Below are 15,704 nucleotides of genomic sequence, written 5' to 3' on the forward strand. Positions count from 1 at the left end.
TATAAAGTATACGGAGCCCTACTCTGTACTGATTAGTAATGCTGGGAACATGTTCACTTTATTACATGATTTTACTGATGATTTGTGGGGTTTCCATGAATGGACGCTGCTCTAGATATAAACCTCATAGGTAGATGCAGCAGGTGGGGAATATGTAGTGAAGTTTAATATTAAACTTTAGTGGAAAAATGGTTTGTGAAATCCTACTATAAACCATTGTAGATTGCTTATGTGTCCTTCATGCTGATGTGCTATTTGTATCTACTTGTGTATATATATATATATATATATATATATATATTATATTGTTGTCTTTTAGATTTTCCATGGAAACCAGAATTACAAGAGATTCAGGTTCCCAACCTTCTGGATGGTATCACAGCTACACTGAAGTGTGAGGTGTCTAATGTATTCCCCGATGTGCTGAATGTGCGGTGGCTGAAGAAGGACGATCAGGGATTATTCCCTCTGGATCATGATAATAAATACAGCATCTCAGACATCACCCCGGAGCGGCAGAAGGATAACACATTTATATATAAATCCTGCCTAAAATTTACTCCATCAGTCACCGACCAAGAAACAGAATTTATCTTCAGAGCGGAGCATCCCAGTCTAGGGAAACCAGCAAAGAAGAGCACCGGACCCCTCTGTATACAAGGTGATTCTGAAAGAGATTGTCAAATTGTTCTACTATTATTCCTATATGGATTACTTCATTTATTATAAATTATTAATATTTATGAGCCTCCACTGTGGTTAAGACTCACATCTAAAATTCAGGAATCTCACTCTGTAAGTTAGATGACAAAAAACCTTTAAAATAATAGAATGCATAAGTGATAATGTATGACTTGTGTACATTATAAGGATATTACAAGTGACTGTGGAGTCACCAAATGAAATCAGCTAATTTTTTAAGGTGATTCACATAGAGTCAAATAGGTCTGCATTCATTGTGTGTATTATGTCAACCATATTGCCCCAAATTAATATGGAGCCCTAAATTAATTCAGTTCCTAAAGTCAGATGGACCATCACTCACATTCAGGTCTTCTGTGAAGACAAAGCTGGGAAAGAAAGCCTCATGGTGCAAACAGGAACTGCAGAAAGAAGACACATTGACCTAGATTTATTAAAATGAATGAAGTCCGCTCCCAGGAAGGAGCTAAAAGTACTTCAATATTCCAAGACACTCTTCTTAAAACATAAGCCTTTTTTAATTTATATGCAATTAAAAACATCAGGCGGTACAAAAATAGCATTAAAACATACTAACGCGTTTCGGTGCATGCCTTTTTCAAGGCATAAGGTATGTTTTTACGCTATTTTTGTTCCTCATGATGTTTTTAATTTGGTATACAAATAAAAGTCTTATTTCTCTATCGGCTCTCGGGGAACACAGACCGTGGGTGTATGCTGCTGTCTCTAGGAGGTGTGACACTATGGTAATAAAAAAGGTCGGCTCCTCCCAGCAGGATATACCCGCCTTCAGGCTCTGAGCTAATCAGTTTAAGCTTAGTGTCTGAAGGAGGTGGACATGGTCTGGAATTCTCCAGACCAGGTCTTCTGATTTTTTTTGCTTTCCTAGTTAGGGACGTGTTAGTTTTTTTTTATTCCTTATTCTTTCCTGATTTCAGGTGGGGACTCAGGGACTCCGGTTCCCTGTTTCCCCATTGCGAGTAAGGGGACACAGACATTGCATATATGCGCTGTTCACCCCCCCCCCCCTCGCCAATGGTCCGCGCCTGGGTTGGTACCTCATGGGTCCGGGTCCCCCTATTTCCCTGCTCGCCTCGCTCGCGCATAGCAGCCAGGCGTAATGCAGGTAACTAAAGCTGACTGAAGACTTCACTGAAGACTCCATTAGGTAAGTTCTTCTGACTGAGGTAAGTACTTTCCCCCTTTTCTCCTTAGGTCCGGTCTTGCAACCTCTGGAGACCCCCTGTTTTTGGCCCACCTTTAGGTTATGGGGCTGGACTTTATTCTGGGGGAGCAGTGGCACCTTAGGGGGCATGTCATTTATTTTTTACGTTGGGCACTTCACTGTGGTGTGTGTGTTGTTTTTTGCCGCAGCGCCTTATAAGCGGCTGACAGCCGCGGCGCTGGTACGAGCCGGGCGCTCTCAGCGCCGGCTTACTTTCACTTCTCTAGCAGCGCCTTATATGCGGCTGACAGCCGTGGCTTTCAGCGCCGGCTTACTTTCCCTTTCTCCGGCAGCCTCTGCCGGCGTATAGGCCGCCCGCTCTATTTCCCCGAGCGCATATGCGGCTTACATGTGCGCTCGGGACAAGGAGCGGGCGCCATTACAGCTTCTTCTCGGCCAGTCCATAGCTCCTCCCACAGGGCTGTCGGAGCTCTTCAGAGGCGCGAAGTAGATTCCAATCAGCGCCGTGGGTGCGATTTTCAGTTAGAAAGGGCCAATTAGTTAGTGCCTCTGCTTCAGGCACGCCCCTCTCTACTATTGGCTGGCCAGTTTCTTACACTATAGTTGCACGGAGCCGAGTTCTCCTCACTGCAGCTACCAGGAGACACAGACTAGGGTGAGAAAGTTCCTGTCTCTTTTTATCTCATTATGTCCATACCCAGAGCTGTTCCTCCCTCTAAACAGAAACCTGGTTTGTCAGTGACTTATTTTGTCTGTAAGCACTGTAATACCAAGATGCCTGGCTCTACTGGGCCCACTTTCCCTGCCTGCTCCACTGCTCCCCCAGACCCCTTGGTACCCCCTGATGCCCTTTCGGTTCCGGTGGATTCAGCCGCTCCACCAGCCTGCGTTTCTTCCCTGACCCAGTATATGGCTGACTTGACCCAAGTCTCCCGTTCGGTGGCTGAGTCCTCCCGGGAAGTGGTGTCCGCCTTGAAGGGGTCTTCCTTGCGCAGGGCCTCTGAGAGGGCCCGCTCCTCGTCCCCACATACTTCACGCTCTCACAAGCGTACTAGGGGTGCCTCGTCTGACTCTTCCATTGAGTCTTCAGATAGATGTGGGCGTTCCCCTTGTGGGTCCCGCCCCCCTGTCATCTGGGCACAAACGTCGCTCCTCCAGAGGACGTTCTCGGAGTCGCCGCTCTGCCACACCAGAGCCGCGTACCCGGTCAGGATCGCACCCCCCCAGGACTGCCTCTACTCATTCACATTCTCCCGGTGAACTGGTGGACGAGGCTTCCGAGCCGGCATCTGACTCAGAGGACCGCTCGGATTCAGTTGAAACGGTGAACTCATTGGTGACAGCCATAAGAGACACCTTTCACTTAGAGGACCCAGGATCTTCGGATGTCACTCCAGGAGTATCCTTTCATCGTGCTAAGCCAGCACCTCAAAGGTTCAGCTCTCACACTGACTTTGACAACATTCTGGAATCTGCATGAAAACATCCAGATAAGAGGTTCCCGGGAATCAAGACGATTCAAGAACGTTATCCATTTGGCAAGGACTTTGTCACAAAGGTGGTTTCCCCTCCCTCAGTGGATCCACCAATCTCCCGTATCTCTAAGGCGACTACACTGCCTCTGGCAGATGCCGCTGCCTTCAAATATCCCACGGACAAGAAGGTAGAATCCTTAGCGAAGTTTGCCTCTGAAGCAGCTGGCTCTTCTCTTCTTCCCATCTTCGCCTCGACATGGGTGTCCAAGGCCCTGTCGGAGTGGTGCCAAGAGCTCCATCAGGATATCTTAGCGGGATCCCCCCCAGAGGATCTATCTGCTCTGGCTCTCCAATGCTCTAAAGCTGGGGACTTCCTGTGTGCAGCTTCCATGCAGTCAGCCCGTTATTCTGCCTTTGCTGTGGGTCACCTAGCGGCTCTCCACCGATCTATGTGGCTTAAAGCTTGGAATGCGGATGCTGCTTCCAAAAGGTCTCTCACTCAGCTTCATTTTACGGGTGGCCGTCTTTTTGGCAAGCGCCTTGATGAGATTATCTCTGAGGCGACGGAAGGTAAGAGTTCCTTGTTGCCTCAAAATAAGGCTCGTCCTACTTCCCAAAGGAAGTCCTTTTCCTTTCGGTCCTTTCGGACCTCTGGCTCCAGCCAGGGTCCGGGCAGGCGCCTTCGCAGGATAAGAAGGCTACCTCATTCCGGGCACACCCGTCTTGGAAGTCGGACTCCAACTGGTCCGGCCGTTTTGCGCCCAAATCTGGCAACCGCAAACCCACTTCTGCATGAAGTGAGGCCCCCACACGCATTTTTTTCTCGAGTGGGAGGTCGTCTCTTACTTTTTTGAGACATCTGGACCTCAAACGTTCAGGACTCTTGGGTCAGGGACGTGGTGTCCAACGGTTACCGAATCAAATTTGCCTCCCTTCCGAGGGATGGCTTTTTTCAATCCCGGGCACCCAGGTCTCCTTCTCTGGCGAAGCAATTTCGAGAGGCTCTCCAGCCTCTGCTTCTCCAGGGGGTTATCGTTCCCGTTTCTCCAGGGGAACGGTTTCGGGGGTTTCTATTCCAACCTTTTTGTGGTTCCCAAGAAGGACGGTTCTGTGCGACCAATCCTAGACCTCAAGTGTCTCAACCGTCATCTCCTTATCCGCCACTTCCGAATGGAATCTCTTCGTTCGGTGGTGGCGTCCCTGGAACAAGGGGAGTTCCTTTCATCTGTGGACATCAAGGATGCCTACCTCCATGTGCCAATATTTCCGCTTCCGGAGGGGCATTTTCAATTCGTAGCCCTCCCCTTTGGTCTGGCCATGGCTCCTCGGGTCTTTACAAAGATCCTTGCGCCAGTGAGGGTCCTGTTACGGTCGAGGGGAATCTCTGTGATACTCTACCTGGATGACCTTCTCATCAAGGCTCCAACCAGAGCCCAGACTCTGGAGAATCTGGACGTCACTCTCCACACTCTTGGTCTCTTCGGGTGGATGGTTAACCGGGACAAGTCAGTCCTCCGTCCTACCCAGTCTCTAGCCTTCTTGGGACTTCGCTTCGACACAGCTTCTGCCCGAATTTGCCTACTGCCGGACAAACATCTGGCGCTTCTGTCGGGGGTCCGCTCCCTTTGGACCCAGGTCTCAGTCCCCATCCGCACTTGTATGGAAGTCCTGGGTCGGATGGTGGCAACTATGGAGGCCGTACCCTTTGCCCAGTTTAATTTCCGCTCCCCTTCAACTGGCGATTCTCTCTCGATGGGACAGGTCTCCTCTGTCCCTCGATCATCAGATTGTCCTCCCTCGCAGGGTCCTTCAGTCTCTGCTCTGGTGGCTCCGCTCCCCCCCCCCCCTTCTTCTCCCAGGGCGGTCATTTCTTCCCCTTCACTGGCAGGTAGTTACAACTGATGCCAGCCTGTCGGGCTGGGGCGGAGTGTTCAGGGATTGGACGGTTCAGGGACTCTGGTCTCCCCGAGAGACCCTTATTCCGATAAACATATTGGAATTACGGGCGATTCTTCTTTGCCTTCTTCATTGGGAGTCCCGTCTTCAGTCCCGTCCTGTCCGCGTTCAGTCGGAGAACGCCATGGCTGTGGCGTACATAAATCGACAAGGCGGCACTCACAGCTCGGCAGCCATGGCCGAGGTGACCAAGATTCTCACCTGGGCGGAAAGCAAGGTTCCGGCCATTTCGGCAATTCACATTCCGGGAGTGCTCAATTGGGAAGCGGACTTCCTCAGTCGGTCCTCACCCGACCCCGGAGAGTGGTCCCTACATCCAGAGGTCTTCGCGCAATTCTGCGACCTCTGGGGCATTCCGGACGTGGACCTCTTTGCGACCTGACACAATCGGAAGATCCTTCCTTTTGTGTCCAATTCTCGGGACCCTCAGGCTCTGGCTGTGGACGCCCTAGTGATTCCTTGGGCGGGGTTTGCCCTACCCTATCTGTTCCCTCCCCTTCCGCTCCTTCCCAGGGTTCTGAGGAAGCTCAAAATAGAGGACGTCCCCGCCATTCTGGTAGCTCCAGATTGGCCCCGAAGGTTGTGGTACGCCGACGTAGTCAGGCTCCTGGACGACGTTCCACTGCGCCTTCCCCTCCGTCCGGACCTGCTCTCTCAGGGTCCTCTTTGCCACCCCAATTTACAGTCGCTGCATTTGACGGCATGGCGGTTGAGACCGCAGTTTTGAGGGCCCGCAGGTTCTCTTCCCAAGTCATTCACACCATGCTCAGGGCTCATAAGCTCTCCTCCACAAGAATTTACCACCGTACTTGGCGGTCTTATTTTCATTGGTGTGAAGCTCAGGACTTTTCCCCTGTAACCTTCTCGGTTCCCCGTCTTCTCTCCTTTTTGCAGTCGGGTTTGGAACTGGGGTTGTCTCTCAGTTCCCTTAAAGGTCAGGTTTCAGCCCTTACTATTCTTTTCCAGTGGCTCCTGGCTTCTAATTCTCATGTCCTGACCTTCCTTCAAGGAGTGGCAGATGCTGTTCCTCCTTATCGGTTACCCTTTCCCCCTTGGGACTTCAATTTGGTTCTGAGTGCCCTTCAGGGTGCACCCTTCGAGCCCCTTAGAGAGGTGTCTCTCCGCCTCCTTTCTTGGAAAGTGGCGTTTCTTGTTGCCATCACCTCCATCCGGAGGGTGTCTGAATTGGCAGCTCTCTCCTGCCGTTCTCCGTTTCTGGTGATCCACCAGGACATGGTTGTTTTCCGGCCAGATCCTTCCTTTTTGCCTAAGGTGGTTTCGGCCTTTCATCTCAATGAGGACATTGTCCTCCCATCTTTTTGTCCTGCTCCTTCTCATCCTAAGGAGCGCCTACTACACAAGCTGGATGTAGTTCGGGCTGTTTGGTCTTATCTCTCCATCACTTCTTCGTTTCGTCAGTGTGATTCCTTTTTCGTCCTTACAGAAGGTCGTCGCAAGGGACAACCTGCTTCCATTTGTCGGTGGATTCGGTCCGCCATTTCGGAAGCCTATCGCTGTAAGGGGAAGATTCCTCCTTTCAGGGTTGTAGCTCATTCTACCCGTTCTGTTGGGGCATCCTGGGCTCTCCAGAATAGAGCCTCAGCCTCGCAGATTTGCAAGGCAGCTACCTGGTCGTCTTTGCACACTTTCTCGAGGTTCTACCGAGTTCATACTTTCGCATCGGCTGATGCTAGTCTGGGTCGTAAAGTGTTGCAGGCGGCAGTGGATCGGCCGTCTGCCTGACTGCTTATCTGCCCACCCAAGGGACAGCTTTGGTACGTCCCACTGTCTGTGTCCCCCAATGGAGCCGATAGAGAAAAGGAGATTTTTTAACACTTACCGTAAAATCTCTTTCTCGAAGGATCCATTGGGGGACACAGCTCCCACCCTTTTGGGTTTCTCTTTCGTTCTCTGTCCGAGGGTGTGTTTCAGTTGTGTTTTTTCTTGTGGTTCTCGGACAGTGTTGGATTTTTCTTTGGCCTATTGGTCTCCTCCTATTGCTCTGGAACTTAAACTGATTAGCTCAGAGCCTGAAGGTGGGTATATCCTGCTGGGAGGAGCCGACCTTTTTTATTACCATAGTGTCACACCTCCTAGAGACAGCAGCATACACCCACAGTCTGTGTCCCCCAATGGATCCTTCGAGAGAGAGATTTTACGGTAAGTGTTAAAAAATCTCCTTATTTTAAGAAGGAACAGACTTATTCAAGTACCTTGCCAGCGACAGCATCACTTTGTTGGCACCTGGACTCTCTCTTCTGACGGTGGTTGTTTAATATGAACAAAGTTTCCTTTTTTTTGGCAAGATTTATTAAAACAATCTAATTCTTAGACAGTGAAAAGGTAAACGGATAGACTTCAAATGCACCAGAATTAGTCCAGTGTATCAGGCTGACTAATGCATCTGGTGCATCTGCAGACTGTCTAGTTTAAGTTTACACCAACTATTAGTTTGCTGAAACACACTGCAAATTTTATACCAGAATTGCATGCACTTTTTGGCGCATCTAAATTCATGCTGCTTTTCCATGAAACCACACCCCCTTTTCATGCAGTGCAGAAAAGTGCAAAAATGCATAGTAAATGGGGCAGAAGTCCTATAAAATGGCTTTTGGCACAAATTTCACCAAAATTCTGGCACATTTGCAATAGTAAATCTGGGCCATTGTTTTTGATGCAAACTTGACATTAATCTCTGCAACATGAAACATATTCAGGTCAGTGCTGTAAGATGTATGTGTGATGTGTTTTGCAGATCTCAAGATCTTAGCTCCATCTCAAGAAAATAATCAAACTGATTCTCCTCCTCAAACCGAATCTCCTCCTCAAATAGTACAAACTGATTCTCCTCCTCAGAATGAGATCAAGGACTTAGCACCAAAAACAACACCACAGAAAAGTGAGTATTTGAACTATTTGTTTTTTGTGTGAGGTTCTTAGTATAACCAACATGTCATGTGCTCCATATAAAGATAGAGACCCTCTGGAGCTATTCTCTGATGAATGTTCTGAACAGGGGCCACCCCTGTATTAACTCAGAATTACCTAATACAATATAAAAATAAGTAAATAAAATAAAACCAGCCACTACCTTTAAGTTAAAATCATATGTCTAGAAGCCTTTGTTGATAATGTCTGCCTGTCAATGAAGGGATTATCACCATACACCTTATTATTATTATGCTGGAGTGGACTGGAGTTATATCCCCATAAATATGAGGTTGTTATATTGGTCATTTATAGATCATAATGTCACGTATGGGCAGGGAAGGAATGCAACACTTATCTCGCCCTCTCCCCCTTTCCATGCCTACTTGCCTATCTGCCCTAGGCAGCGGATAAACAACCACGTTTACTGACCCTTTCCTAAATAAGTCAGGGGAGTAAGGTTCAACAAATCAAACTATAATACAGTCAAAGTCAGGATACTGTAAGGGAGCACACAGACTAACAGAAATAATATCTAAACATACACACACGAGGGGAGGTACATGTGCAGGATGACGTAGTTCCTGCCGCTCCGTCTGACTCCTTGTTCTCCCGTCCTTCTGGCCTCGCTCCCTCCTCCCTCCTGTTCACCTTGCCACCTTGCCTGGCCGCCTGGCTCAGGCCCTACGGCAGAGGGATGAAAGCCTGCCCTGGATCAATCCCTGACGAGCAGCCTGGAGAGGCCGGAACTCAACTCAGCCATGCGGAGGTATCCAACAGGTGCCGCACATTGGCCCCCGCTGCATATAGGGCTAGGCCTGAGAGCCTCTGGACCCAGGACTTCGGCCCCAAATGATTTTGGCTCATAGAGGAGGGGGGTTGTAATGAATCAGCAGGTGCTGGAATATCGCCATTGTGCTGAAGGGAGTTTGGGAAAGCTGAGCACAGAATTGTTTTTTCTGGATGTGGCAGCCAGGTGGAACATTATCATCCCTGGTCTCTTTTTTTTTGTAAAGTTTTCATCTTCAACTATTGAACTCTGGAAGATAACCTCTGAGATCTAATGTTGTAAGATCTAATGCTGCAAGATTAGAAGTAGAGCAAGAAAAACCCTCAGGTATGGCGCTGAAGACTCTTGTAGACAGATGAGGCGGATGCCAAAGGTAATAGGAAAGTCCTCAGCAGGACATTTTATTAAAAAAACAATAAAATGGACAAGATTACGCGTTTCGGGAGGATCCCTCCCTTCCTCAGATCAGGATCTGAGGAAGGGAGGGATCCTCCCGAAACGCGTAAGGACTTTCCTATTACCTTTGGCATCCGCCTCATCTGTCTACAAGAGTCTGCAGCACCATACCTGAAGGTTTTTTCCTGCTCTACTTCTAATATTGACTCCCAGGACGACTTGTTTCCTACTGCAACCCATCGGCATAGCAGCGACTCGCACTACAGTACCCAGATTATATCATGGGTGATATGCTTTTTTTGCATAGATCTCAAGGTGAGCGGCCATCTATAAGCCCCGTGGGGTTGCCCCCCCCGCCCACCACCCGATCTATTGAGGGTAAATACACGAGGCGCCGTCCGTCGGTCCTTTCTTTTCTTTTCTCTACAGATTCTAATGCTGCAAGAGTCTGCCTGAGGTACCTCCCAACAAGTTATTCCAAAATCTGCAACTATTTTATAAGTAGATGCCACCCAAAGTAAATCCCAGAAGGTCGGGAGGAGGGAGCCCTGGAAAAGATAAACAAGGCATTGGGAGACTGGATAAATACCTCAAATCCCCCCTGGCAACCACAAGGGCTAAAACCTCGAAAGATAAAGTGACTGGCGAATCAATGGCGGGATCGAGATATGCTGTGTTGGAGGTGGAGGAGGGAGTAGAACCAACTGAGGGACCAGAAAGACACCCCGCTATGCTGGAAGAAGTATTACATGAAATTCAGATTAATAATAATAAACTACACAAACTCTCTCTACAAGTGGAGGCAGTATCATCTGATGTGACTTTAATTAGATCTGACCTGCGCAAAATTAAGGATCGGGTTAAGAATATAGAAGTTTTGATCCCCCAGATGGAAGAAAAGATTAAAATCTCAAATACCGCTACCGATAGAATGGTTGAACAGAATGAGTCTCTTAGAAAAAAGTTGCAGGATATGGAGGATAGAGATAGGAGATGTAATATTCGTTTTATAGGTTTTCCAGAGGTCGCTGGTGATAAAAATATGTGTGATTTCTTGGAGGGCTGGATCAAAGAAAATTTGCCAGAAGCCAAATTATCATCATTGTTTGGTATAGAGAGAGCGCACCGTATCCCTTTTAAAAAACCTGTACCTGGGGGCTTGCCTAGAACTATACTGGCAAAAGTGTTATGCTCAAAGGATAGAGACATTATCTTGCAATCGGCAAGGGGCAAAGGAGAGTCATTGTGCTATAATAATTCTACGATTAGCCTGTTTCCCGACTTCTACAGGGACACTCAAAGAGAAAGGATGTCTTATAGGGAGGTCAAGAAAAGGCTGGTGACGGCAGGAATCAAGTTTTCATTACTATTTCCAGCAAAGCTTAAAATTGTATATAAGGAATCAGTCCTCTTTTTTTCAGTCAGCAGCTGAAGCTTCGGCATGGTTGGAAGGGCAGGGGTTCTAAATATTAACTAATAGAGTGATTATAATGAGACATGTTAATTATTGCTCAAATTTTTTCGTCTCTGTAAGGGGGGAGGGGCTACGGGTACGCGGGGGTCAGGGGTACCTAGTTGAGAGTCTCATATGTTAGTTGAGATAATATGGGGGGGAGGGGGATGGCAGGGGTGTGTTTTTTTCCCTCTCCTCTCACTTCTCTGTGTATTGAACACTAAATGGGAGTTAGGGTAGTAACATGGAATATCCGGGGACTTAAAGATAAGAGAAAAAGATGTGCCATTTTTAATAGTATTAAACAACATATACCAGCTATTGTGTGCCTTGTAGAAACTCATTTGACCAAAGAAGGGACAGTGCTGGTTAGGAAAAAATGGGCAACACATAAATTCCATGCGTTTGGTTCTAGTTTCTCCGCAGGGGTCTCGGTTCTTGTCCATTCAGGCATTGATTTAGACGTCCAGTTTAAAGAAATAGATAGTAGTGGAAGGTATGTGTTTCTGGACTCGGTTATGGAAGGAAGACAGGTGGTCTTGGCTTTTGTATATATTCCTCCCCCTTTCTCTAATCAGGTGTTGGCCGCTTTAGTGGCCTTTTTTAAGAATAGGGACGGACATGGGCTATATATTTGTGGGGATTTCAACTGTATATTGGATAGCTCCCTAGATAGACTTTCACAGAGGGAATTGGGCAAAAAGTGGTCATCCCCTTTGGGGAAATTTATTGAGGAAGCTGGATGGAGGGACGCATGGAGGGAATTGTATGGTGATAAGAAAATGTTCTCGTGTATAAATATCTCATATGAGGCGGCTTCTCGCATCGATATGGTACTATGCAATGATAAGGCCCTGGGGTATGTAGAAGGTCTAAAATATGAATCTAGAGGGATTTCAGATCATTGTAGTATGAATCTAAGAATATGTGGGAAAAAGGGGAGAAGTGCAACTAGAATGCTCAAGATCAACCCTCATTGGCTAAGTATCCTGGATGATTGGGAAAAGTTAAAAGGGGAAATAGACGAATTTTGGGCAGTCAACAAGGGCATGGCAGAGGTTGGCATAGTATGGGATGCCCTGAAAGCATTTATCAGAGGTTTGCTATATAGGGAGATCTGTAGGAAGAACAGGGGGTTTAGTTTAAAAGAAAAAGATCGCAAGGGCAGATGTTGAGCTGTCCAGGGATGCCTCTGTTGACAATTAAAAAAAGTTAGAAAAAAAAAAACAGGATCTTAAAGTATATTTAGAAGAAAAAGCCCTAAATCAGATTTTCTTTCAAAATCAAAAATTATATCATGAACGGGGCGTCCAAACAAATTCCTGAGTCAACTCATAAGGAATCAGCAAAGGGGGAACTTTATGAAATCTATCAAGGATAAAGATGGCCTTCTCAGGTCCACTGCAGAAGAAGTGGAAGCGAGTTTTGTTCGTTTCTTTTCAGAACTTTATGAGACAGAAGTGCAACATTCCAAGGAAGATATTGAAGAATTTTTGAAAAAAAATCAAATTACCGAGTCTGGGGGCCGCCCAGGGGGTGGAGTTGGATACTAAAATTCAGCTCCACTAGCTGGAGTAGGCCTTGAGATCTTTTTCTGGGAACACAGCTCCTGGGATGGATGGGCTCCCGTTTGAGATATATCGTAAACTGGGTAAGTCATTGTTAGGGAAACTCCAAGAGGTGCTAGATGAATCCTGCAGACAGGGGTCCCTTCCGCAGTCAATGCGGGAAGCAATGATGGTATTAATGCCGAAAAAGAGTAAAGATCTAAGCGAGATGGGCTCATACAGACCCATCTCTCTTTTAAATACAGACGCAAACATTTTTGCGTCTGTAAGGGAGTAATTGGGAACCTGGTGGGGAGAGATCAGGTTGAATTTATGAAACACAGGAATGGAATGGATAATATTAGGCGAGTTTTTTCGGCCATCCAGCTTGGGGAGACGGGGGGGGTCCCCGCTCCATCCTGTCACTAGATGCTGAAAAAGCATTTGACAGGGTGGAGTGGGCCTTCTTATGGAAAGAGTTGGAACAGTTTGGGTTGGGGAAGAGCTTTATAAATTATATTAAGCTGTTATACGACCACCCCAGGGCAAGAATTAAAGTAAATGATACTATATCAAGCCAATTTAGCCTCACCAGGGGCACAAGACAAGGGTGTCTCCTGTCACCTTTATTATTTCTTTTATTTATTGAACCTCTGGCTGTTTTTCTTAAAAATCATTCCTGATAACAGGGTTTTGGTCCAGGAGGAGATGAAGGAAAAATTGCATTATATGCGGATGATTTATTACTGTTTGTCAGGAACCCAAAGATTCATTTAGTTGACATTATTCAGGACATTCAAGAATTTGGTTGTATCTCGGGACTCTCAATCAACTGGAGAAAATTTTCATTAATGATTGTGGAAGGCATAGGTGAAGAAAGGTTTAGTGAATTAAAAGTAATAAAATATCCAGAGATCATGGAATACCTGGGGATTAGCATTAGTAGCAATCCAAAGGACTATATCAAGTTAAATCTAGCCCCGATGTTGGTAAAAATTTAAAAGAAAATTGGGAAAAACTACCCTTGGGAATGTCCGATCGTATAGCATTGACAAAAATGGTGGTTCTTCTGCAACTTTTATACTATTTAACAGCATCCTCTGTAATTATAGGTGAAGTATGGTTCAGAAAAATTGATGGTTTGATGAATACATTAATTTGGGATAAGAAAAAGGTTAGGATTAGATTAGACACATTCAAGCTGGCCAGAGATAGGGGGGGGGGGGGGGTGGTTAGGGGTTCCAAACTTTAGACTGCATTACTGGGTGGCTCAGCTATCACAGCTCACGGGTGACCAAGGTCAGCTGATTCATGTCCTCTTAAAATTTAAATATAAGGTGTATGGGAAGCACGTGTTTGAAGTATTGGAAAATAATTTGAAATTTAATAAGAAGGATACAATTGGTGCACAGGCAAACTGGGTGTGGAGGAAAGTTAAAAGTGTTTTAAACATTATAGGAAGTGTGAAATTTACTCCAATATGGGAAAATAACAATTTGAATGAAATAAGTAAAATTGAGCATTATGATTTATGGTTAAGAAAAGGGATAGTATATGTTGAGCAAATGTTCAGTGAAGGAAAATGTAAAAAATTCGAAGATCTGCAGAGGGAGTTTGGGTTAGATGATAAATATAAATTAGTTTTTCTCCAACTAGAACATGCTGTAAAGTATACTAAGGATACAAGGGCTCTTAGTATCCAGAACCATCCCTTGATTGAATTGGTGGATGGGGGTAGGAAAGTGGGGCTGTCTGCAGTATATAAAATTCTTCGATTAGGGAAACTAGAGGGGATGAAAGTTAAATGTAAAGCAGAGTGGGCAAAATAAGGAGTGCTGTCGGATGAGACCACTTGGAAGGGAATGATTGCGAGTGTGGTCCAAATGTGGGAAAATGAAAAATTTCGAACCTCTGAGTTTATGCTATTGCATAGACTATATTATACCCCTAAAGATCTATGCAAATGGAAAATTCGTGCCCATGCGGACTGCCCAAAATGTGGAAGGGCCGAAGCGAATCTGCTTCATATTCTGTGGGAGTGCCCATATATAAATGATTTTTGGTTTGAAATTAAAGAACAGATGAAAAGAAAAATAGGTGTTAGTTTGGAGTGGAAACCAGGAGTTTTCCTGTTTGGTCTAATCCCTAACCTACCTGTGGCCAAAAAGAAGTTGATCTTGAATGCATTGAGTACAGGGAGGTTGATTATAATGAGGAAATGGATTTCTAACAAAAACCCGAGTAGTCGAGAATGGAAACTAGAGCTGCAAAGGGTTAAAGGTTTTGAAAAGGTTAAAAGCAAAAAGTCATAAAAAATTTTGATATATGGAAGAAAAAGTGGGGACTATGGGACACTGTTAATTAGGATGATTCCGGAATTTCCAGACAGAGGTGCGGATAAGACGAGATATCGTAAAAAAAAAAAAAATTTCTTCTCTCCTGCCATTGTGGGTGGAGGGTGGGGTGGGTTATAATAGGAATAAATAAATGCATATGTATTTGTAACTTGTTGTATTGTATTTGTAAGAACCTTTATTTTTTTTATAAGTGTTGAATAAAGAGATAATAAAAAGGAAACATACACACACAATAAGGCACAGTCCACAAGCCGAGTCAGTACCAAGAGACAGTCCACAGAAGTGCCAAGTCGCAGAAACAGGAGAAGGGTCAGAGAGCGGTGCCAATGGGTCAGATATGCCAGAAATACAGGATACAATATACATGCTAGCTAGGAGATGAAGCTCTTTCGCAGGCAGGGTGTAAGAGCAGACTGCTGGCTTATATAGGAGCCAGAAAAGGTGCTCCAATCAAGGTCAGCTGACCAGTCCAGACAGCCAGGCATAACCCAGCAACAAAAAGTAAACAAAAGAAACTGTCAGAACCGTTTAACCCTGTTGGTTCTGACACATAAGCATAGAATTTGTAGTTCTTCTTCTTGGTTATCACAGGTTTAAAACCATGATAACAGTAATGGATCATTGTTTTTATGGCAGAACTGCAGGGTTTAGATCAATCGATTTTTCTGTCTTGTAAATCCACATATGTCCTGGCTTTTCTGCCTGAGCCAAATCAGAAGCCTCATTGTGCTCTGAGATGTTCAGCCATCTCTGCCTTTCACTTGACATTATCAGTCATTACATGCAGTGGCGTTGCTAGGGTTGGTGTCACCCGGTGCGGTAGAAAATGGTGTCACCCCCATACCTACCCCCTCCCCCTTCAGTAAGTTTTTAGCCTGTTGTGACAGACACCACTGTTGTAGCGCATTGTGAGA

General features: G+C 45.9%; 1 protein-coding gene across 2 annotated transcripts in view; it reads left to right on the top strand.

The window, feature by feature from the left end:
• Window positions 1-15,704, top strand: part of LOC130283840 (uncharacterized) — a 119,201-nt gene that overhangs the window by 40,140 nt on the left and 63,357 nt on the right. The window contains exons 10-12 of one of the 2 annotated variants that reach the window (XM_056533413.1): window positions 320-661; window positions 8,075-8,109; window positions 8,155-8,218. In XM_056533413.1, coding sequence (XP_056389388.1) covers window positions 320-661; window positions 8,075-8,109; window positions 8,155-8,218 — 441 coding nt within the window. Of the gene's footprint in view, window positions 1-319; window positions 662-8,074; window positions 8,219-15,704 lie in introns of both variants that reach the window. The other variant, XM_056533411.1, reaches the window with a different exon arrangement.

This window comes from Hyla sarda, chromosome 8 (genome assembly GCF_029499605.1).
Source record: "Hyla sarda isolate aHylSar1 chromosome 8, aHylSar1.hap1, whole genome shotgun sequence".
Lineage (NCBI taxonomy): Eukaryota > Metazoa > Chordata > Amphibia > Anura > Hylidae > Hyla > Hyla sarda.